A 23,514-nucleotide genomic window follows, 5' to 3' on the forward strand; every position below is an offset into this window, starting at 1 on the left:
TCTGTTTCTGTTAAAGCCATTTCATTTTAAGAAATTTATCACAAAAAGGATTACAGTATAAGTGTTAAGGTAAACAAAACATTAATATTTTAGGCAGTTTTCCATAACCAGGTCATTAGCTATGACAAAGTGTATTACAATATTGGAGTCCAGCCCTATTACAAAAGAAGACAAAATTTATAATGTTATGTGGAATTCCTGAATTGGCTTGTACAGGGAAGTCAGTGACAAAATATTTGTATGATTTTTGTAAAGAAATAGTTTTAAATAGAGCCATTTATTAATCCCCCGCCACAGGTGGTGGGGGGTTATAGGAATGGTCTCCGTCCGTCCTTCCATCCTTCCGTCCTTCCGTAACATTTTGTGTCCGCTCTGTATCTCCTAAACCCCTTGAAGGATTTTCATGAAACTTGGGTCAAATGATCACCTCATCAAGACAATGTGCAGAACCTATGAGTCAGTCATGTCGGTTCAAGGTCAAGGTCACAACTCGAGATCAAAGGTTTGAGCCTTCCATTTTATGTCTGCTCTGTATCTCCTAAACCCCTTGAAGGATAATCATGAAACTTGAATCAAATGATCACCTCAAGAAGATGTGCAGAACCCATGAGTCAGCCATGTTGGCTCAAGGTCAGGGTCACAACTCAAGGTCAAATGTTTGAGCCTACCATTTCGTGTCCGCTCTGTATCTCTTAAACCTCTTAAAGGATAATTATGAAACTTGGATTAAATGATCACCTCATCAAGACGATGTGCAGGACTCATGAGTCAGCCATGTCGGCTCAAGGTCAAGGTCACAACTTAAGGTCAAAGGTTTGAGCCTTCCATTTCGTGTCCGCTCTATATCTCCTAAACCCCTTGAAGGATTTTCATCAAACTTGGGTCAAATGATCACCTCATCAAGAGGATTGCAGAACCCATGAGTCAGCCATGCTGGCTCAAGGTCACAACTGAGGGTCAAAGGTTTCAGCCTTCCATTTTGTGTCCAACCTGTATCTCCTAAACCCCTTGAAAGATTTTCATCAAACTTTGGTCAAATGATTACCTCATCAAGAGCTCTTGAGTCAGCTATGTCAACTCAAGGTCAAGGTCTCAACTCAAGGTTAAAGGTTTTAGCTCTGTATCTCCTAAACCCCTTGATGGATTTTCATGAAACTTGAGTCAAATGATCACCTCATCAAGATGTTTTGCAGAATTCATGAGTCAGCCATATCAGTTCAAGATCAAGGTCACAGCTTAAGGTCAAAAGTTTACCCTTTCACTATCCATAACAGTGGCGGGGGATTTAGCTGTCTTCCAGACTGCCTTGTTCAGTATTAAAATGTTAGAATTTTCAGGCCAAAAACTTTAGACATATTTCAAATTTTTGCTTTGTACAAGGTGAAATAATAGATTCTCTCATTGTAATGAAATCCTTTATATTTATTAAGTTCCCAAACATCTTTACAGTGATATCAAATTGATAGAAATTTTCAAAGGTGATTAATTAATGATATACACAAAGAGAGAAGTTTTAAGCTTGCCTGTTCTACTCATGTCAGCATCAGCATGATCAGAAACACTTTGGTTAAAGTTTTACACGCAAGTTACTCTCAAAAACTAATACAAGTATTAAATTGAAACTACACGTTTCTTCAGGTTTATAAAACTTGGTCCTAGTGTCAGGTTGCATAACTCAGACATGTATTTTACAAAGTTATGTCCTCTTTTGAACCTAAAAATTTCTGGTTAAAGTTTTGCATGCAAATTACTATCTCCAAAATTAATGCAGATACTGGATTGAAGCTCCATAGATATTTGAAGATTTAGGGTTATATTCCAGCTTCTGGGACAACAAGAGTTTGAATAGTTGAGCATTGACTGTCTTATAGACAGCTATTGTTTTAAAACTCCAGTTATTCCCAGGAATTACTGGCCTTTATTAGTTTGTGAAAAAAAAAACAACTGACTGGGGGAAGTGGGGTGAGGTGGGGGATGGTAAACAAAGCAAATAAGTGACAGCTGATTGATTTTGTATGCCAAAGTTTTGACTTCTTTAATCCCAAATTTTCAAAAAGAAAATAGAAAAAGTATGTCCGTTTTTACAAGTGAAAAAAAAATGAGACTGCCAGTAAGCAACATCAGTTTGTTATTCAAGATTCTGTTCCAACATTTTGAAATACAGGGAAACCTGTGCTGATAAACAATTGAAGAGGACAAGTAAAATTGGCCTCTTACTAGAGATAGTTGCTGATAATGGAGGGGGCGGGGATGGGGTTTATTAGGTGAGCGGTTTATTTAGAATATCCGAGACAAGAAGTTGCTTTACACAGTTGTCAGCTTTTAAAGGTTTAACTGTGTGTTAGTTTACCATTTACTTGTTGTTGTCGTAGAGATCTGAAGTAAACAAAAGAATACAAAGCATCAAAGAGGAGGAAGGTGTTTTAGATCATAATGGCAATAGAGCCTCTGGGCAAGCTGAGGCCCATTCAGGGGTATTGTTTGATTTTGATGTTTGCATGATCTGCTTGTTACATTTAATTAATTTTTGCTTTATGCTGTTCACGTCAGTATGATATCATATAGATATAACAATGCTTAAACAACTGTAATGGTATATGTGATTTATTCCAATACTTGCTTGTTGGTCAGTTGTAGTTGCATAAATATTTCTGAGTTCAAGTGATATAATTAGTTAACTTTGTATAACGTTTTAGCAATTTCTCTTGTACTTATGTAATTTATATTCAAAGTAATACCTTTTTTGAGCATTTAATGTTTTCTTTTAATATGATCTGTTAAGTAAGGTTATAGTATTAAGTAGCCATTAAGACCATTGAATATTTTACATAAGGTCAAGGAGATAGATGTTCCATCTGGGTCATCACAGCCTAGCAACCGTAACCAGGTAACAGTAAGCCATGGGAGTAGGTTTCAGACAAACCAGGCCAAGGCAAGAGAAGCAGCTCAGGCTAAGTTCCAGACTGAAAAATCAAACCAGGCTAAAGTCACAACTAATGTTGCTGATTCTGTAAATGTTGCAAACAGGGGAGTTACTGATGCCAGAAGAGATGTCAACAAAGCTGGGCCAGAAAACACAGAGAAGAAAGAAAGTATTGAAGCTTCAAGAGTAAATAGAAATTTAGGCAAAGGTGTTCAAAACCAGTCAGTTCCAGGTAAAAAAGAACAAAATCCTGCCACAGTGAACACAGCTGTCGTGAATGGTGACTTGGACTTGGACAATGAAGACTTAGGGGACCTTGATAATTTAAGTTATGATCACGGAGAAGAATCAGATATCAGTGATGAACAGGATCAAGGTCATGAGGAGCACAGTGACCTTGACAGTGAAGGTCATGATGAATTTGAAGCTGCGAATGTTACAGCTGCTAGTGGAGAGAGAAATGTGACTCAACAGCAAGCTAGGAGTAAAAATAGAAGAGAAACTGTTGTTTCCATGGTATTTGAAATCTGTAATGAAAATCATATAACATTAATTTCTATCCAGAAATGAAAAAAACAACTGTATTCATTTTCCTTGAAGCTTTTTTTTTCAGTATTTCTAACATTTCATTAAGCCAGTCTAGCAGAGAAAGCAAACAGCCCTCAGACTGGTTAATTTTGATCTCAAATTTGAAACTGACCAATGACAAGGTTCCTATCTTAGCCACCTGGTCTCCAAACTAAGTTTTATAACAATTAATCTACAGGTTGTAATATTCTCAGGTTCTTTAATCCTTGGCAAGGATTTTGTTCTATATGACCATGTAACCAAAGATGATATTCTGAAGTTATTCATATTTTACTTTCGATTTTTAGCTTGACTATTCATAGAATAGTGAGCTATTGCACTCGCCCATGCGTCGGCGTCCGCATCCGCGTCCGCGTCCCGATTTTGGTTAAGGTTTTGTATGTAAGCTGGTATCTCAGTAACCACTTGTGGGAATGGATTGAAACTTCACACACTTATTCACTGTGACAAACTGACTTACATTGCACAGGTTCCATAACTCTATTTTGCTTTTTTACAAAATTATGCCCCTTTTTCGACTTAGAAATTTTTGGTTAAGGTTTTGTATGTAAGCTGGTATCTCAGTACTTACTAATGGGAATGGATTGAAACTTCACATACTTGTTCACTATCATGATCTGACATGCACTAAGCAAGTCCCATAACTCTACTCTCTTTTTTTTCAAAATTATGCCCCTTTTTCGACTTAGCAGTTTTTGGTTAAATTTTTGTATGTAATCTGATATCTCAGTATCCACTAATTGGAATGGATTGAAACTTCACACACTTGTTCACTGTCATGATCTAACATGCACTGTGAAGGTCCCATAACTCTACTTGGCATTTTTACAAAATTATGCCCCTTTGACTTAGCAGTTTTTTGTTAAGTTTTTGTATGTAAGCTGGTATCTCAGTATCCACAAATTGGAAAGGATTGAAACTTCACACACTTGTTCACTGTCATGATATGACGTGCAGTACAGAGGTTCAATACCTCTACTTTGCATTTTACAAAATTATGCCCCTTTTTCAACTTTTGTATTCATTCAATTGACAAGGCTGTTGAATAGTCGAGCTTTGCTGTCCTCCGACAGCTCTTGTTTGTGGAGAAGTAGTCTTGTAGAGAAGTTGTCTATTACTCCAGAAGAAGAAGATAGTGATGGTAGAGAATTCAAGAATGCTGGGTGGACTAGTAGACAGCCACAACATAGCTAAATGACCTTGAACCAAAATCAGACAAAAGTTGTTTTTTCTACCGATGTATCAGTTGTTTTAGAATAATTTTCTGTTTTTCATTTCTGGATGTTACTAATAAGTGTACTAATTTTGCATTGTTTTTTTTTTCAGAATTGTGCCAATAATTTCTAATTTGCAACAGAAATTTAGCTAATTACAAACTAATAATGGAACATTGTGGTTTTGTGTTTCAGTGCTCTAGAAATTGTTTCTTGTTTTTGGTGTATGAGCTAATTCTAAAATATGCATGTAGTAATACAAATTTATATGTTAATGATGTTAATGCTGCTGGGATACGGTATTTGTTTGTTATATTATCATTATTATTTATGGCTGAATAATGATTGAGTTATATAATGCAATATTCATTTGTACACAAGATTCATTTAATTATTTGAGGAAGAGTTCATTTTAGATAATTGTTGGTGATTGTATAGTGATGATACTATTCTCTTATTCAATTTGAACGGAACTTCTAACACCCTCCCCCCCCGCCCCCCACCTACACCCACCTAGATATTTTCTTCTAATAATAGTATATTTTTCATATTTCAGATTGTATATTTATGAATTTTCTTACAGAAAGACATGCTTTAAATTTCATATTCAAATTTCAATGAGATTTTCTTATTTGTTTTACAACCTCAACCCAATTATAAAAAGTCACAAAAATACATATAAATATCTATAATTAACCAAAAAAAGAAAAAAAAAGATTTTCATTACGAGGCGAGAAAACCATGACAAAAACGAGATTTTAATATATCATTTATTGTTCTAAGCATGTGAAAAATTTCATAAATATACCACTTGTAGTATGATAGATATTTCAAGAAGTATCAAGTGGGTGTTAGCAGTTTCTGTTAGAACATAAACTGTTTTTTTGTCTGAAACAATTATACGAATATTTTGATAACATATATTTAAAAAAATACTGATATCGGAAAAAATAAAAGCCAGGTCAAAATGTGTTATTTGGAAATTGAAAAAAGGGAATGTTAAGATGTCAAGTACCTACTACTTTATAAGTAATTTCAAAGGGTGGATCCAAGTTGTGGGTAGTGCAGCTGGCATGTGCCTTCCCTAAAATCTGGCAAGCATACATTTTAGATAGCCTAAAATTGAGACATCAGTTACTTAGTCAAAATTTTCAACTCACTTAGCTTACAAAACTTTATTTGTGTAGTAGTTAAAATTCCTGACATTGTGGGAATGGATCAAAGACTATCAAATTGGTCAATTTCCATTTTTTGAAAATTTACAAATTCAAAAGGTTGACATGATGTATAATTCATGCTTAGACTTTGTCAAATATACATCAGATTGCACCAGTTGAAAGATACTTTCCAAACATTTTATGAAGGTGCATGAACCCAAATCCCCCTAGAAACTCGGACCCCCCACCTCCAACACACACCGAAATCCTGCATCCGATGCCTAGTTAAGAAGGAATTTACATTCGATTTTTATACCTTTTTTCATTGACTTTTATGTAATGGTTCAAAGTTTATACAAAAACATTCCTGATAAAAAAATCGGAGTCCACTTAAACTAGTTTGATCACATTTTCCTATATGGTCTTCCTGCTTAGATATGACAAAATTGGACCAGAGTTTCTGACAGAGCACTTGAGATGTAAATTATAGCATTCTTAAAGAGTGTACATTTAGGTTTTTATTTAAGGAGTATAATAAATATTTACATTTGCACTGAAACGTCAGTATTGAGCTAACTGTATGTAGTGCATTTAGCTGCAAGGGCACAGCGGCTGTTTGACAGGAAATGACATCTGGATTTTCTGTGTTTTGATTAATGTTTGATTAAGGTTAATTTATTTTGGTTATAAATAGTGGCATTTCTGTCTACATTGAAAATCGGCCTTTAATGTAATTATGTTTTTTTGTCGAGCCCGCTAGCGAATGCGAAGACATAGTTGTCCAAATGGCTGTTCGGTGTCTGTGCATGTGTGCTTCAGTGCGTGCGTCAGTGCGTCCGTCCATCCATGCGTCTGTCTGGATTTGTTTGTAGGGACCGTAACTTTGACATGCATGGAGCAATTTTGTTTATATTTGGCATGAATGTTAACCTCAGTGAGACAGAGTGTCATGCATAAACCTTATGTTCCTATCTCAAAGGTCAAGGTCACAGTTGGAGTGAAAGGTCATGTCAGATCTTATCCGGCCCATAACTTTGACATGAATTGAGGAATCTTGTTTATGTTTTGCATGAATGTTTAACTCAGTGAGACTGACTGTATCTCAAAGGTCAAGGTCACAGTTATGGGTCAAAGGCGGGCTCGACATGTTGCGCATGGACATCTAGTCTTATTTTGATGTTAAATTTATATATTCGATTCAAATGGAGGAAATATGATAAAAAATAAATCAAGATTCTTTGACTTTAAGTGACAATATCTGCCCTGTAATAGGTATGATGAAGAAGAAAAAGACTGCAATTTGCCATGTGACATGTCCAAGGTCTAACTGACCACTTTTAAGCACTGTATTTTTAAGAGTTACTCAGTTTAGTGACTCAAATTTACAAATATTTACATAAAAACCAAGGTCCCAATCTTTAAATAAATTCCTGTTTGATAGATATGATTATTAAGTTTACGATTTTGGAGTTAATTTTTGTAAATAAATAGAAACATGTAAATTTAGACCAAAGTAAAACGATTAAGACAAAGTATTGAATTTTGTCAATAATCCCCTTGGTCAAGTGTTCTTTTCAATAGTCGACAAAGATTAAAATTGCTGATTTAATGTCATGTAAACTGATTTAAGAATTACAACCCAGGTTTTAGATTTTTTGACCTGTAACAAACGCTTACAAAATAAGTAATGAATAAGACCAGATTTGTCCCTGCTTTATGTAAAAGCAACTTTTTCATTTTTTTTCATTACATGTATTAGAATTAATGAGCATAATATATTTTATTTATTTACTTTTTCCTAATAGCAAACTAATTTTGTGATACTTAAGGACATACCTGGACATATCAGTCTGACCTATAAGAAAGTAATATAATAGTATGTATACATACTCCAATCATTAAATCAAATAAAACCTGAATAGTAAATTCTTATGTAAGTATGGGGATCATAAGATGGGGGTTAAAATGTGACTGATGTCTTTCTTATTCAAATATAGAAAGAATGAGGATATATAAGAAGCTGATGTTTCAAGTATATAATAGTATGTGGCTTCTTGTAGTTAACAAAGTGTCTGATGAAAAAAGGAGCAAAACATCTTGTAAATTTACATATTTAAAACTTCAAGTTCATGGTTTTCACATGTATTTTGAATGGTTCACCAAAAATGTGTAAACATTTCAGTGTCAATTTTAAGACCTCAGACACTTTTTGAAACAAAGAATGAAATTCTACCCTTACCCATATCAGTATGAAATCTCAACCAATGTGTTCTTTGCCATTCCCTTTTCGATTAATAGTAACAGGACCATTGGTGCATGTATGGTAACATTTTAATTTCTGTATTTCAGAAAGATGATGATATTGTATTTGAAACGTTTTATCATCGAAGCGGGAAGGAGTTTCAGTGTATATACCAGAGTGGAATGCGGTTCTACCTTGATGACTGGGGATCAAAGGTATGTTGTACTTCATTCACAATATGCAGATTACATGCATTTCATTTTAATCACCAATTATTTGACAAGAAACGTGTGGATAATTTTCTAGTAGGAGGTACAACAGCCATAATTATGTGTATTAAATCATAATGATGGTTGTATATGTATGTTTATCTAGCCTGGCAGACTGAGCACTGGGCCTGCAGGTGACTTTGCTTAAGCTTATAGCTTCAAGTAGTTGAGCATTCTGTCATTAGACAGCTCTTTATTTTGCAGTTTTTACTCTTTCTGATATCATATAATAATGTCTTGGTAAACATTTTCAATATTTGAGAGTGTTTTTTCTTTCGTATAAGAGGCCAATGTTATACTATCAAACATGAATTAAGCAGCCAACCAAAGGTGTGACAAAGATGAACTGCTTAAAGCAGCTGGCTGCTTTAAATTCAGGCAGAAATTAGAACAAAATGTCAGTTCAGGAAGTTATCTGTCTACTAAAGGCATCTGGCTGCAGTTATCTGACTGTCTACTAAAGACATGTGGCTGCAGTTATCTGTCTACTAAAGGCATGTGGTTGCAGTTATCTGACTGTCTACTAAAGGCATGTGGCTGCAGTTATCTGACTGTCTACTAAAGGCATGTGGCTGCATTATCTGACTCACATTCTACTAAAGGCATGTGGCTGCAGTTATCTGACTGTCTACTAAAGGCATGTGGCTGCATTATCTGACTCACATTCTACTAAAGGCATGTGGTTGCAGTTATCTGACTGTCTACTAAAGGCATGTGGTTGCAGTTATCTGACTGTCTACTAAAGGCATGTGGCTGCAGTTATCTGACTGTCTACTAAAGGCATGTGGTTGCAGTTATCTGACTGTCTACTAAAGGCATGTGGTTGCAGTTGTCTGACTGTCTACTAAAGGCATGTGGTTGCTTATTACAGGTGACTGCCAGGACATGTTTAAGTGTAGGTCACATCCTGTTGAAAAAAGAATCACTTTAATCCTGAACAATATTTCTAGTTAAATGTGTCTCCTTAGATGAAACGACCTTAGTACAGTTGTATGCAATTTGTATGAATTGTGTTCACTGCAGAGAGATACTTAATTGCATTTTACCATAAATTGCCTATTGTGAGACACAAGGCTGTAGTTTTTGCTATTGGTGGATGATTTTGTCATATCAGATATTTATAACTTCAGAAGTACACAACACTAGATCAATTAAAATAATGTAACATTAATGAGATAGTAGAACTTTGGTCTCCAACACTTTAAACAGGCCTATGGATTTTATTTCCAAGTGAAAACTGCTAGCGCAATTCATATTTGATGTGACCAAATAACAGAACATTTCTAGTACGAATTTAGTATCACTTTTTGTGTCCTATCTACATTACAACAGAAATGAGGAAAGTGTAGACAATAAGTACAGGGCCCCTGTGCCTGAGAGGTTAAGGTTGTTGGTTTCAGTCACTTGCCCTCCCCAATTTGGGTTCAGAGCTTCACTATGGATGTAGAATTCTTCATGTGAAGAAGCCATCAGGCTGGCTTATCAAAAGTTGGTGGTTCTACCCTGGTGCCCACACATGCCTGAAACAATGCCCAGAGTGGCAACGTGCTTCTTCCTCACCCATCTAGAAATGGAAAATGGAAATGTTGCTGAATAACCTAAAAATATGTTAATGTGACACAACACCCAGTAAAACAGGGGGAAGTTGTTATTTTGGATTTTATTCCATGAACATTAATAATAATTAATATCTGAAATGCAGTTTGGGTAATTGATTATTTTAGATTCATGTTTGATAACATATTGATTATTTATTGTTTTGTCTATATCAGTTATATATCAGTGCTCTCATGTAATTAGACTGGGTTTATTATAGAATAAGTGAGATTTAAGGGGGTGTCACATGCTGAGAATGAGTTGATTAAGGAAGGGGTGATATTTTAGAAGCTGTCACATATTGAAGATGATTTGGTTAAAGAGGAAGTGAGGTTTAAGGGGCTGTCACATATTGAGGATTAGTTGGGTATAGAGGAAGTCAGGCTTAAGGGGTTGTCACATATTGGGGATAAGTTGGTTATAGAGGGAGTGAGGTTTATGGGGCTGTCACATATTGAGAATTAGTTGGACATAGAGGGAGGTTTAAGAAGCTGTCACATGTTAAGGATAAGTTGGTTAAAGAGGGAGTGAGGTTTAAGGGGCTGTCACATATTGAGGATAAGTTGGTTATAGAGGGAGTGAGGTTTAAGGGGCTGTCACATATTGAGAATTAGTTGGACATAGAGGGAGGTTTAAGAAGCTGTCACATATTGAGGATAAGTTGGTTAAAGAGGGAGTGAGGTTTAAGGGGCTGTCACATATTGAGGATAAGTTGGACATAGAGGGAGGTTTAAGAAGCTGTCACATGTTAAGGATAAGTTGGTTAAAAAGGGAGTGAGGTTTAAAGGGCTGTCACATATTGAGGATAAGTTGGTTATAGAGGGAGTGAGGTTTAAGGGGCTGTCACATATTGAGGATAAGTTGGTTATAGAGGGAGTGAGGTTTAAGGGGTTGTCACATGTTGAAGATAAGTTGGTTATAGAGGGAGTGAGGTTTAAGGGGCTGTCATATATTGAGGATAAGTTGGACATAGAGGGAGGTTTAAGAAGCTGTCACATATTGAGGATAAGTTGGTTAAAAAGGGAGTGAGGTTTAAGGGGCAGTCACATATTGAGGATAAGTTGGACATAGAGGGAGGTTTAAGAAGCTGTCACATATTGAGTATAAGTTGGTTATAGAGGGAGTGAGGTTTAAGGGGCTGTCACATATTGAGGATAAGTTGGACATAGAGGGAGGTTTAAGAAGCTGTCACATGTTAAGGATAAGTTGGTTAAAAAGGGAGTGAGGTTAAAGGGGCTGTCACATATTGAGGATAAGTTGGTTATAGAGGGAGTGAGGTTTAAGGGGCTGTCACATATTGAGAATTAGCTGGACATAGAGGGAGGTTTAAGAAGCTGTCACATATTGAGGATAAGTTGGTTAAAGAGGGAGTGAGGTTTAAGGGGGTGTCACATATTGAGGATATGTTGGTTATAGAGGGAGTGAGGTTTAAGTGATGTCACATATTGAGGAAAGGGCTGTCACATATTGAGGATAAGTTGGTTAAACAGGGAGTGATGTTTAAGCGGCTGTCACGTATTGAGGATACGTTGGTTAAAGAGGGAATGAGGTTTAAGAAGCTGTCACATATTGAGGATAAGTTGGTTGAACAGGGAGTGATGTTTAAGCGGCTGTCACATATTGAGGATAAGTTGGTTAAAGAGGGAGTGAGGTTTAAGGGGCTGTCACATATTGAGGATAAGTTGGTTATAGAGGGAGTGAGGTTTAAGGGGCTGTCACATATTGAGGATAAGTTGGTTATAGAGGGAGTGAGGTTTAAGGGATTGTAACATGTTAAGGATAAGTTGGTTAAAGAGGGAGTAAGGTGTAAGTGGCTGTCACATATTGAGGATAAGTTGGTTATAGAGGGAGTGAGGTTTAAGGGACTGTCACATATTGAGAATTAGTTGGACATAGAGGGAGATTTAAGAAGCTGTCACATATTGAGGATAAGTTGGTTAAAGAGGGAGCGAGGTTTAAGGGGCTGTCACATATTGAGGATAAGTTGGTTAAAAAGAGAGTGAGATTTAAGGGGCTGTCACATATTGAGAATTAGTTGGACATAGAGGGAGGTTTAAGAAGCTGTCACATATTGAGGATAAGTTGGTTATAGATGGAGTGAGGTTTAAGAGGCTGTCGCATATTGAAGATAAGTTGGTTATAGAGGGAGTGAGGTTTAAGGGGCTGTCACATATTGAGGATAAGTTGGTTATAGAGGGAGTGAGGTTTAAGGGGCTGTCACATATTGAGGATAAGTTGGTTAAAGAGGGAGTGAGGTTTAAGGGGGCTATCACATATTGAGGATAAGTTGGACATAGAGGGAAGTTTAAGAAGCTGTCACATGTTAAGGATAAGTTGGTTATAGAGGGAGTGAGGTTTAAGGGGCTGTCACATATTGAGGATAAGTTGGTTATAGAGGGAGTGAGGATTAAGGGGCTGTCACATATTGAAGATAAGTTTGTTAAAGAGGGAGTGAGGTTTAAGGGGCTGTCACATATTGAGGATAAGTTGGTTAAAAAGGGAGTGAGGTTAAAGGTGATGAATAGACACATAAAATAGATGGTAATTAGAAAGAAAACCTTAGAAACACTTGGCCTGTTTTAACTTTGGAACTTCCTCAACTGTATCAGTACTAAAATAAAGTGTTTTTGGCCATAGAACTGGAGAAGAAATCTGCTTTCTATTTTGTCATCTCAGTACAGTTTGTTTTCAAGAGGGCTGTTCAATTTTTATGAGAAGAATATTCAACCATAAGTGTTGATATGTATCAGTTTCAAGTCATTTTGAAAATTAGCATCTATGTGGTTTTAAACTGTATACAGCAACTCATATTTCAAGCTGAAAGGGTTTTAAATGTCACATGTATACCTTGCCTATATTTGCTTTATGTATTACAATATATGAAATTGTATTAATTACTGAACTTACATACCAAGACCTACTTTTTGTGGGGCAGCTTCATAAATTTGCGATTGTTAAATTAATTGAAAATGGGCTAATATTGACCTTTTTACAAATAAATTTCTGTATTATAAATAGTCTGGTATTTTCATCTGATCGCTTTAGTGGGTTATGAAACGAGATCTCAAGGTGGATTTAATCCAAATAGTTAGAAATTATTATATTGGCTGATTCTGTGACCACAAAGTGCAATTGTCACAGTTTTTCACAGATATTTTTCATATTTGTATATGTGTAAAAGCTAAATGTCAAACTGTCACAAGTCAGTTACTTTTGAACTTTGCTTTCATTCAAGTAAATATGATTGAATTTTTTTTAAAACATTGAATTTAAGACATTTTCTTGTTGATGTTTTATTCTTTTTCATATTACATTGTTATTAGCTGAATTTTTAAGTTATTATTAACTGAAGTCTGAATGTTTCAGCTACATTTTTTTTTAACCCACCTGAGCCAAAGGTTCATGGTGAGCTTTTGTGACTGCTCTATGTCCGGTGTCCGTCGTGCGTCATGTGTCGTCTGTCCGTCAACATTCCATAAAAAAGTCTTCTTGAAAACCACTTGGCAGAATTACACCAAACTTCACAGGAATGATCCTGGGGTGGCCCCCTTTCAAAATTATTCAAATAATTGAATTCCATGCAGAACTCTAGTTGCCATGGCAACTGAAAGGAAAAACTTTAAAAATCTTCTTGTCCAAAACCACAGGGCCTAGGACTTTGATATCTGGTGTGTAGCATCATCTAGTGGTTCTCTACCAAAATTGTTCAAATTATCCCCCTAGGGTCAAATATGGCCCCGCCCCGGGGGTCACATAGTTTATATAGACTTGTATAGGGAAAACTTTGAAAATCTTCTTGTACAAAACCACATGTCCTAGGGCTTTGATATTTGGTATGTAGCATCATCTAGTGGTCTTCTACCAAGGTTGTTCAAATTATCCCCCTAGGGTCAAATGTGGCCCCACCCCGGGGGTCATATGGTTTATATACACTTATATAGGGAAAACTTTGAAAATCTTCTTGTACAAAACCACATGGCCTAGGGCTTTGATATTTGGTATGTAGCATCATCTAGTGGTCCTCTACCAAGTTTGTTCAAATTATCCCCCTAGGGTCAAGTATGGCCCCGCCCCGGGGGTCACAAGTTTTACATAGACTTATATATAATTTTTTTTTTTAAATCTTCTTGTCTGAAACCACAGCACTTAGACCTTTGATATTTGGTTTGTAGCATTGTCTTATGGTCCTTAACCAAAATTGTTCAAATTGTACCCCTGGGGTGAAAAGAGGCCATGCTCTGGGGGTCCCAAGTTTTATATAATCTTATATAGGAAATCTTCTTATCAGAAACCATACGACCTAGGCTTTTGATATTTGGTATAATGCATTGTCAAGTAGTCCTCTACCAAAATTGTTCAAATTATGCCCCTGGGGTTAAAAGAGGCCCCGCCCTGGGGTCACTTAGTTATTATTTGAGTTATTTAGGAAAAATACTTAAAAAATCATCTGATCCTATTTCCCAGACTATTTAATTATAATTACCTGATGACTCCAAGTAATATGATGTCACTTGACTGTGACCTAGACCTACTGACCAACTTTCTTGTTTTATAAGATACAGCCTTGAAATTTTGATGGCATACACAGTTTTGCACACAAATCGTAAAACTGAATTTCATTGACCATGAATATGACCTACTGACTTTCTTAATATTTTATCATCAGTTTGACATTTGAAACATGTAGCTCATATTACTCAGGTGAGGGATCCAGGGTCATCATGACCCTCGTGTTGTTGTTTTTTTTGGTATAATTGAATGGAGCCTGGTCAAAATGGGCCCAGAGATACACATGTGAGTTTGAGAAACAGAGCATCTGTTGATCCTGAGCTTAATGGCTTGAATTTTCCAACAGAAGTATTCCATTCAAACACTATTAAAAATCTGGGTTTTATAACTTTAGAACCTGTTTATACTTATGTATGTCTTATAATGTGGGACAGTGGTGAAGAGATCAGAAGTATAGATTACAGTTTTTAACCAGAAGGTTTTAAGTTCAAATACCTGAGAGGATATAATTTGACTTCGGTATTCTTACAATTTTACCAAGCTTTAGGACCTAGTCTGAGTTAGCACCATAGGAAAAATTGAGACTATATAGTGGTCAATTTACAACCAGGAGATTTTGAACCTGTCACCTCCAGATTCCAGGTCATGTGTGTTTACTGTATGTTGTCTGATTATTGTATATTTATTGTATACAGGATTCACAACAAACTTACCAGTGAATGATACAGGATAGTCATTACAGGGCAATATTATAAGAAAATGTATGCAATGAAGGATTAGTGGCTATTGTTACATTGCACATTGTTCAAACAACCCCTGAATTATGTAGACCTTATTGTCAGATGTTAACCTTTATTGGGAGTTTCACTATAAAATGCTATCATAACTGATGTAAATGTTTTGTAATTTCAGGAATGGCAGCCATTTCCAAAACGTTGGTACAATGAAGGACTGCTGGTGACAAACACTATACTCAAAGATGAGAATGCTGTAAGTTTATGCATGTATATTGTTTTAAAAAGAAAAATTCTTGAAATCAAGTACAGAGCACTTTGTTTCAACTAGAACTTCATCCTTTTCTTGGACTTAAGGTAGTTCTGAAAATGATAATTTTTACAGATTTCCTCTCCAGTTGTCCTACCTTGGCCAAGAAATGATAGTCTGTACACATTTCCTCTCCAGTTGTCCTAACTTGGCAATGAAATGAAAGTCTGTACACATTTCCTTGCCAGTTGTCCTAACTTGGCCATGAAATGATAGTATGTACAGATTTCCTCTCCAGTTGTCCTAACTTGCCATGAAATGATAGTCTGTACAGATTTCCTCTCCAGTTGTCCTAACTTGGCCATGAAATGATAGTCTATACAGATTTTCTTGTCCGGTTGTTCTTAATTCAGATATGAATTGTCCAATTATTGCAGCTGTAATAAAATAAATGAATCTTGAATTATTTATGAGAATTTTATATTTTAGATGAGAGGATACTGCTGTATTTATTGTCACAAATTTGTAGCTGCATATTAAATGGCTTTCAATTAATTACATAAATACATAGAATGAAAACAAATCTCATGAATTATTTAGTATTCCTGAATATTATGAATTAGGTAAATTGACCAAAGCCTGTTTAATACAGAAAGTTAACTGTGCCTGCATTGATTTTGAATGAGCAACTTTTGATCCATTCTGTAGCCTTAATATGCCAATACACTTTACAGAAAATATTAACATTTCATGACCTGAAAATCCGCTTCAAATAAATTTTCCTTCAATGTTTTGCTTCTTGAAAAGGGCAAGAAGATTTACTTTTGATCATCTTTTTATCTTGAATTTCCATAAAGCTTGTATGTCAAAATACTTTCTATTTGTTTTGTGGAATAGGTTCAAATTGTCTACAAATGATCGCCTCCCTGTTGAGAAATTCATGAACAGTTCATGAATAATCCTTGAACTATTCCAGAACTTTGTTCATGAACAGTTCGCGAATAGTTCATGAAAGTTAGTGAACTACAAATGGGACTTTTTATGGCATCAAAAATTTATTAACTGGGCGTGGTTCATCAAGTTCATGAACTGGACTGGTTCGTCAAATTCATGAACTGGATGTGCTCATCGAAGTTCATGAATTGATAGGTTCATGAATTTGATGAACCAGAAATTCGCGAACTTGATGAACAGTTCATGAATAATTCTTGAACTATTCGTGAACTATTCATGAACAGTTCATCAACCACAAATGGGACTTTTTGCGGCATCAACTATTCATCAAGTTGATGAACCATAGTTCATGAAACAGGGGTTCATGAACTGAAAGTAACAAGATAAATGGAAAGTTGATGAACCCAGCTGAATTAGAAAAAGTGATTTTGACAATAGTGACGTTACTATAGCAACTGCCTGATAAAGCCTGTCTGAGAAAAGCAGGCTTTCTCAGGTCAGTGACTTGAGAACATTTTGCACTGTTTAAACCTGTAATTTAATCCAAGGACATCCGATTGTGTCCATTTTGCATTTAAAAATTATTACGCCCTCATACGACACTGAAAAAGGTCTTTAAATTCCAAAATATAAAAAAGCGGAAAAAACAACAAATGCTAACCTTGTGTTTTGTAACCACATCTCTGTTTTCCTGAACAGAAAGAGTATCCGAAATTCAGTTGCTAGACGGTCTAATTTACTTTAATCTCAAGATTGACATTCAGATTAGATACTAGCTTTGTTTCAGGGTTGTGAAAACATGTGACATTTTAAAAGGATTTTATATTTTTTAAAATGAACAATTTATGACAACACCATGATTATTTATTTGATATTCAGTATACTCATGTTCCTTTTAAACCATTTCTTACTGTAGTATGATAAATATTTCCTTCTCATTTGCTGCACAAACTTCTAAAAAATTGCTGAATCACATGTGCAAAAAATTTCCCAGCATGCAACAAAATAATGGAAACTGATCATGTGACATAAATTTAATGTTCATGAACATTCATGAACAGTTCATGAACTTGTTCATTTATTGTAAAAGGAAAACCTAAGTTTTATGTTTAATGAGTGAACAGTTCAGAAACTCCTAATTGGTTTCAAGAACTGGTACTGAACTAGAAAAAGGTTTTGAATTTTTAGTACTTTTATTGAATCTTAGATGACTTTTCTTAAGAACACATCAAGAATATTCTTAAACTGCTCATAAAATGTTCATCATTTTTTTTCAAGAACTTTTCTTGAATTCTATAGGTATATTGACATTCGTGAAAAAATCCTGATTCATTCTTAAACAAGTTCATGAATATTTCAAGGATTTCTGGTATGAAATGAAAGACATCAATAAATTCACCAACCAAGTATCAGTGTACACCATTATTCTTTTCCAGTGACATTTTCTAAATTGCCAAATAATGATGAAACTTCTGTTAGCTATCCCCAATGTTTAATCAAAATTTTGTACAAATCGCAGACAACATAAAATACAAAATACATGTAGTAACATTCCTAGTCATATGTATGTTATCAGTAACTCTGGTATTAGCCTTCAGCTGTAAATACTAGAAGCTTTTACAAGTAAATGGATCTTGTTTTATGGATTTTATGAATTTCAGACTTGATTGATCAATTCATTAATTTGAAGTTCATGAACAGTGTATGAACTTCAGGTTCATGAACCATCAGCTTAATTGAAATAAAATCAAATACTGCACTGGAGTTCTGAATGAAGTCACTTGTTTGATTACTGAACTATTCGTGAACTTAAAATCATGGACCAAAGGTGAAATTTTTGAAGAACCAGTTCATGAATAATTCTTGAACTTTAGGTTCACAGACAGTTGGTGAACTTTTTCAGGAATAGTTTCATGAACAATTCATGAACTTTTGGTTCGTGAACATTTCACAAACTTTTTGAGGGACATTCATCGCATTGTTCACGAATGGTTCAGGAATGTTCATGAACAGTTTGTGAACAGTTCATGAACACTCATCAGTTCATGAAGTACAGCCCAACAGGGCTGTAATGTATAGATATACATAAAGGGGGTCATTATTTAACCTTTAGCCTGCTGGCGGCAAGTGATTCTGCCTTTGCAACCAGTGTAGACCAAAATTAGCCTGCACATCATTCTGTGCAGTCTGATCATGGTCTGCACTGTTCACTATTCAGTCAGTAAATTTTCAGTAAACACCCCTTTGAATAATAAATGGTACTGCCCAGATTTAATGATGGACCAATCTGTTTTAAAATTTAGCAGGCTAAAGGTCAAGGTTTCCCTAATTTCCAAATTTAATGCCTTTCTCTTGTTTGTTTCAAGTTTACAGTTCAATATTTGTAGTTCATTTTTTTTTTCAGGAACAAAATAATAGAAATGAGCAGGCAGCTGGAGCATCGGGTCAAGGTCAGTCATCAAGGTCACAAGGTCGTAGTCAAGGTCAGGGAGGTGGAGGTGGTGGTGATGACAGAGAAGGTTTTCTTATGCATCCAACCAAAGGCAGAATACCAACATATATATTTTATGTAAGTACATGCATTAAATAAGACTAAGTGTATTTTGGGGGAAAATGTTCTGATCAGTGGTGAAAACAATGGAAAAGTAAAAATATTGAACAGGTGCTTGTGCCTCTGATCTAGAAACTTCAATTTTACTGAAATTTTCATATTTAGTATAAATCAAATGTAATAGCTAATATGGAAAATCAAATAACTGATAATCTTTCATCAAAGATTGGTTTCTTGACTTATTTTTCAGAAAAAGTTTGCAATGAAGGTTTATATTACACCTTAAAAAGCGCAAGCATTTCCCTAAACAGTATCGTAGCAGAAAGCTTTCAGAATCTCAAACAAGGTGTTTGTTTACATTAATATTTCTTTCTTTTTATGGCAAAGGGGCCTCTGTGGCTGAGTGGTTAAGGTCGCTGACTTCAAATCACTTGCCCCACATCAATGTGGGTTCAAGTCTCACTTGGGGCATGAGGAAGCCATCCAGCTGGCTTACGGAAGGTTGGTGGTTCTACCCAGGAGCCTGCTTGTGATGAAATAATGCACAGAGGGGCACCTTCGGTCTTCCTCCACCATCAAAACTGTTAAGTTGCCATATGACCTATGCTTGTGTTGGTGCAATGTTAAACCCGACAAAATAAAGCCATCTTGTATTTTTCTTGAGGAAATTTTTACATCTTTTGAAATAAATTACTGATAGTGTGTAACATATTAATGCAATATTTGATAAAGCTTCCATAGAGGTTTATTTGGAATCAGTCAATAACTTACAGCTATTTACTGACGTAAATTTCATAAAAGGTATAAATTAATAACAGTCTTTTATGTAGCTTTATTGTCACAGAATTGATTGAAATTGATTTACTTGCCTTCTGTATGAAAGCTTTAAACAGGTTTCAGTTTTGGATCGAAATGTTGAATTATTGATGCAGTCACTGACATTTGTGACGTATGTTTGGGTTAAATGTATTGTAGGCGCTACGTTTGATGTTAAAATTGATATGGTTGTATTTTTATAAGCTTTTAAATGGCAGAGAATTTCATGCATTAAGAATTTTCGAGGTGTAGCAAAGGATTGCAAAAAGTTTTACGTCAGCTTTGAGTTTGTTTTTATATATGTGCTTAAAAGGAAACATAAAGTAATAAAACTAGAAGTATGTTTGTTACTATGTCTGTCAGTCCATCCAAAGTAGTGTGTGTCTTAGACAGAACTATTAAACGGGGGCCTTTGTGGCCGAATGGTTAAGGACTTTGAATCACTTGCCCCTCACGTTTGTGGGTTCGAGCCTCATTCAGGGCATTGAATTCTTCGTGAAGAGGATATCCAGCTGGCTCACGGAAGGTTGGTTGTGTCGGTGCGATGTTAAACCCAACAAAACCAAAAAACTATTAAACAGTCTAGTGGATTCCATTCCAATGAAATTTTGTACTAATATTAAGCATGATAAGAAGATATGTTGCACACAAAGGTAAAGTCTGTATCTTCAAGGTTGCGGGCAAGTAGCTGTATCCTAGCCCTAAACTCTTAATCATGGTGATTTCTCACCTACTAGTGACATTTCCTGTTAATTGATGTTATAGATAAAGCAGTTGAATATAACTAGGATACATGGTAAAAATCAGCTGTATTACAAGCAAGCCGGACCATAGCATGGTAACATAATTTATAGCAACTAAACAAGTATTCCCGGCTAGTTTGGTACAGATATCACAACAGTACCACTGTATCAGGTCATAAATTCAATCGAATGAAGCAATAAATGTTCTAACTTCATGATGGTTTGATAGAAGACAATATTTCTGACTTTCTTCCTATCTCTAACTGGTGAATGGAAGTACTCGGTTACTTGCAGAAAAGTTCCATAAATTCTCGGTATGTTAAAATGACTGTAATAATGTTGAAAAGTAGTGTTTAACCTGTTTGGAACAAACTTATCAACAGATGTGAAGCATTCAAGTGGAATCATCATTGATAATTTACGAATATATGATGACGCAAACGGTGCCTGTTGACTTTCATAATATTTATACACCTACACAGGCATTAAACGCAAGTATGACTCTTCGATCATCAGAACTTAGGTCTTCTTTAACCTCATTAAAGGTTTAACTTAAAGGCAAATTATTAAACTGTTAAGGGAATTCAGCCTTATTTTTTATACTATATTAATTTTGTTCTTCAATGAAATTTATAATGTATACTTCAAATGCACACATTTGCAGACATTTAAGACATTCAGGCATCGGTACAGAGACTTTTTTTAATTTCATGCATTAGGGACTATTTTCTGCCAGAGGGAATTTAACTTTATTTGCTATAATAATAATATGAATGTACATTCAATGGAAGCTGAGAGACTGTTGGTACCAATAGTGTAACTTTTTTCTATAGTGGCTATTAACCAGTCAATGCACTAATGGGAATGTCATTTTAACTAATCAATGAACTAATGAAAGGATCTATTACATATCCTTACGATACATGTTGAAATATTTAAACACCATTAACGGTCAGAAAGTAGTTCCATTATTTGCAACCATTAATAAATGTTAAATGTATACTCATCTATTAGACAAAATATTATGAACTGTATCTATGGTACGTCCCATTTCATGACGTTTAGTATAGGTGTAACTAACAGTACGGTTAAGAAGTTCAACATATAGGTGTCTTCAAATGTAGTTCTTTGTATTGTTAATCAATGAACACGGGTGGTAAACGCGCAATCCAATTCCCGCTGGGAATACGCTTAAAATGGGTTGCGCAACTTCCGGTGCTGGTGTTGCGCGTATAAAAAGACGAAATTGAGGTATGTGAAGTTATGATTTTGCTTAGTATGAGACAAGAATGAATTTTCTCGGAAAAAGCAAAACGCTATTCGACACAAATATGATAATACATCATATGTGTAAAATATCTGGTTTGTAAGTTATGATTCGGCTCTGTTATCACGAAAACTCAGGCGACAAGAAGCGTGAAAAAAGTATGAAATCAACAAAAATGGACTTTTCTGACCTCATATGCCTAATCTGAGAACATTTGATGCTTTTTATGATAACTCAACTGTTATAAAGTAACGAATATCTAAATTATTTGCTTCAAATCCTGCTTACGGGGACATAATTGACAAAAAATTAATCGGGAATGGGGTTGCGCACCGGGAATGGAGTTGCTCGTATACATCATAATGTATATAATGTATACGCGCAACTCCATTCCCGGGGCGCAACCCCATTCCCGATTATTTTTTTGCCAATCTTTACCCCAAAAGCAACATTTCATTCAGTGTATGTAATATTCATGACTGTTTTACACGTTTTTGATCATTAGAAGCGTCACATTTCCGGAAAGAAGGCACAAGAGTTAGAAAATTGGCATTTTTCATGATTTCATGCTTTTTTGACAGTTCGAGCCAGCAGAGTTTTCGTGATAAAAGAGCTGATTCTTAAATTTATAAGTTGGTATTTCACACATATGATCTTTATTCATTTTTGTGTCGAATAGCATTTTGCTTTTTTCGAAAACATTTGTAAATGTGTCATCATTTACAATAAACAAAAACCCACCTACCTTGATTTTGTATATATTGATGCGCAACACCAGCACCGGAAGCCGCGCAACCCATTTTTAGCGTATTCCCAGTGGGAATTGGATTGCGCGTTTACCACCCGTGATGAAAAATGACTGGTCCTAGTAGACCTTTAAACCTTTATCTATTCAGAGAATTATGATATAGAAATAGACATATTGATTAATTGTGTACGAAGAAGAGCATTATATGTAAATAATGAACCAATGTATTAAACTTTATATGGAGGCATTTGTAAAGAATCTGTCACCTAATATCAACTAGAAGGTCAAATTAACTCTTCATTATTTGACTTAGTACACTACAGTAACGAATATTCAGTGTCAGTTTTTGAAGTTTATGGCGTAACACTAAAGATATGTTACTTGCTGAATTTTTGTGATTCTTAATAAAATTTGTTAGTCAAAATATGTAAAAAAAAAAATAAAAGAATTAATCCTTGAGTGATATGTACATTTGAATTCTTTAAATCTTTTAACCATTATATTTATGATGTATTGTCCCTAATTTATAGAGTCCACTTATTTTGCTAATATAGATTGTGGCAATATCCTTTTAATTTAGGTTATATAAAGTTATTTTAGTTAGAACTTTTATTTAAATCACACTCTTTCTGTTTGATTGGCATCATCCATAAATAATTTTTTTGTGAATAGCATCTATTTTTAGCTCACCTGAGCACGAAGTGCCCAAGGTGAGCTTTTGTGATCTCCCTGTGTCTGTCGTCAGTTGTCCGTCGTCAACAGTTTGACAGTTAACACTCTAGAGGTCACAATTTTAACCCAATCTTAATGAAACTTGGTCAGAATGTTACCTTCAATAAAATCTCGGACGAGAACAATATTGGGTCATCTTGGTTCAAAAACTAGGTCATCAGGTCAAATCAAAGGAAAAGCTTGTTAACACTCTAGAGGTCACAATTTTGGCCCAATCTTAA

General features: G+C 35.2%; 1 protein-coding gene across 9 annotated transcripts in view; it reads left to right on the plus strand.

Moving 5' to 3' along the window:
• LOC123528561 (kinesin-like protein klp-3) overlaps nt 1–23,514 on the plus strand; it is a 74,529-nt gene that overhangs the window by 21,714 nt on the left and 29,301 nt on the right. For 4 of the 9 annotated variants that reach the window (XM_053522177.1, XM_053522176.1, XM_053522178.1 and 1 more), the window contains exons 4-8: nt 2,373–2,474; nt 2,834–3,439; nt 8,232–8,339; nt 15,411–15,488; nt 18,841–19,005. In XM_053522177.1, the coding sequence (XP_053378152.1) occupies nt 2,373–2,474; nt 2,834–3,439; nt 8,232–8,339; nt 15,411–15,488; nt 18,841–19,005 (1,059 nt within the window). The remainder of the gene's footprint in view (nt 1–2,372; nt 2,475–2,833; nt 3,440–8,231; nt 8,340–15,410; nt 15,489–18,840; nt 19,006–23,514) is intronic. The other 5 variants (XM_053522181.1, XM_053522182.1, XM_053522183.1 and 2 more) reach the window with 3 other exon arrangements.

The sequence above is a fragment of the Mercenaria mercenaria genome, chromosome 13 (genome assembly GCF_021730395.1).
Source record: "Mercenaria mercenaria strain notata chromosome 13, MADL_Memer_1, whole genome shotgun sequence".
NCBI classification, from domain to species: Eukaryota; Metazoa; Mollusca; class Bivalvia; order Venerida; family Veneridae; genus Mercenaria; species Mercenaria mercenaria.